At 46.9% G+C, this 1,213-nt stretch overlaps 1 protein-coding gene across 1 annotated transcript in view; it reads left to right on the top strand.

Annotated features, from left to right (window-relative positions):
• CC2D2A (coiled-coil and C2 domain containing 2A) overlaps positions 1 to 1,213 on the top strand; it is a 158,430-nt gene that overhangs the window by 79,412 nt on the left and 77,805 nt on the right. The window contains exon 16 of the mRNA XM_006884539.1: positions 950 to 1,127. Coding sequence (XP_006884601.1) covers positions 950 to 1,127 — 178 coding nt within the window. The remainder of the gene's footprint in view (positions 1 to 949; positions 1,128 to 1,213) is intronic.

The following is a 1,213-nucleotide window of genomic DNA, read 5'->3' as shown; positions in this document are numbered from 1 at the left end:
TTTTAAACAGTTTTCTCCCTCCTCTGTTTCAGTGCAGTATACATTATTGAACCCATCTTACTCAGTCTCTCCCCAACCCCAAGGACAGTCCCATTCTACATTCCTCTTCATTTTGTTATTCCTAGAATAGTAGCTCCTGATTGTCTGAATCAAAATGGCAAATACTACTATAAATACTACTACTAATACTATTGCGTAAGATGTTGATCTTTATGTGTTTCATTTCTTTTTTTAACTACTTTTAATTTTCCTGATTTCATGCTACATATATTCCGTGGTCTCATGCTCGATGGACGTTTGCAGCTGATTCTCCTCATTCTGAGCCTGGTTGGCTGCATCAGCACATGCAGGTCCTTTGTAGAGTGTGAGATTTACTCTCTCCTGCTCATTCAGGCAGACTCTGCTTTGAGGAGTCAGTCACATTTTGAGTGCCTTTCTTCCTAAGGGCTTCGTCTTCCAGCACTATATGCAGCAATGCTCTTCCATTGCCCACAGAGTTCTCTGGGGCCTAGTTTTTCAGAAATGAACAGCCAGTCCTGCTTCTTAGCCCGTCTTCGTCTGGACGCTCTGCAGAAACCTATCTACCATGAGAGAATCTCCTAATACTTGAGATACCGTAGCTTCAAGGATGACAGCAACACACAATACAGTATGACAAACTGAGAAACAAGTAGTGGGAACTTTCGTGGCCTAGCGGCAAGAAACTGTGCGGCAATCCCAAAGGCACACGGTTTGAATCCACCAGTTGCGCTTCAGAAGGAGGATGGGCAGTCTCCTCTCGAGTGGCTGTCTCTGAAAACCCCCTGGAAGGTCAACTGTGGGTCGGTTCCAACTCAGCAGCACACAACAACATACGTGTGCTAGAGGGTCACAGACCCAACCCAGCTGCCAAGATTCCAGGTATCTTTAGGAAGCCCGTTCTAGTCACGCTGCCTGTCTGTCGTTGCAGGGTGGAGGTCCTGAGACGGGAGGATGTGAAGAGACGCTCCGTGCACTTGAAGGTGTTGTTCAACAACAAGGAGGTGTCCAGGACGGTCACTCGGCCACTGGGGGCCGACTTCCGTGTCCACTTCGGACAGATTTTCAATTTGCAAATAGTCAACTGGCCAGAGAGCTTAACGCTGCAGGTACGCATTTTATTTATTCAAGAATCTTGTGGTCACTTCAGATGTGAGGCAGGTTGAGATCAGGCTCTGCTGGTGTTCTGACAGCT

This window comes from Elephantulus edwardii, unplaced genomic scaffold (genome assembly GCF_000299155.1).
Source record: "Elephantulus edwardii isolate Elephantulus edwardi_28Jun2011 unplaced genomic scaffold, EleEdw1.0 scaffold00035, whole genome shotgun sequence".
Classification (NCBI taxonomy): Eukaryota; Metazoa; Chordata; class Mammalia; order Macroscelidea; family Macroscelididae; genus Elephantulus; species Elephantulus edwardii.
This window is presented reverse-complemented; position numbering and strand designations above follow the sequence as displayed.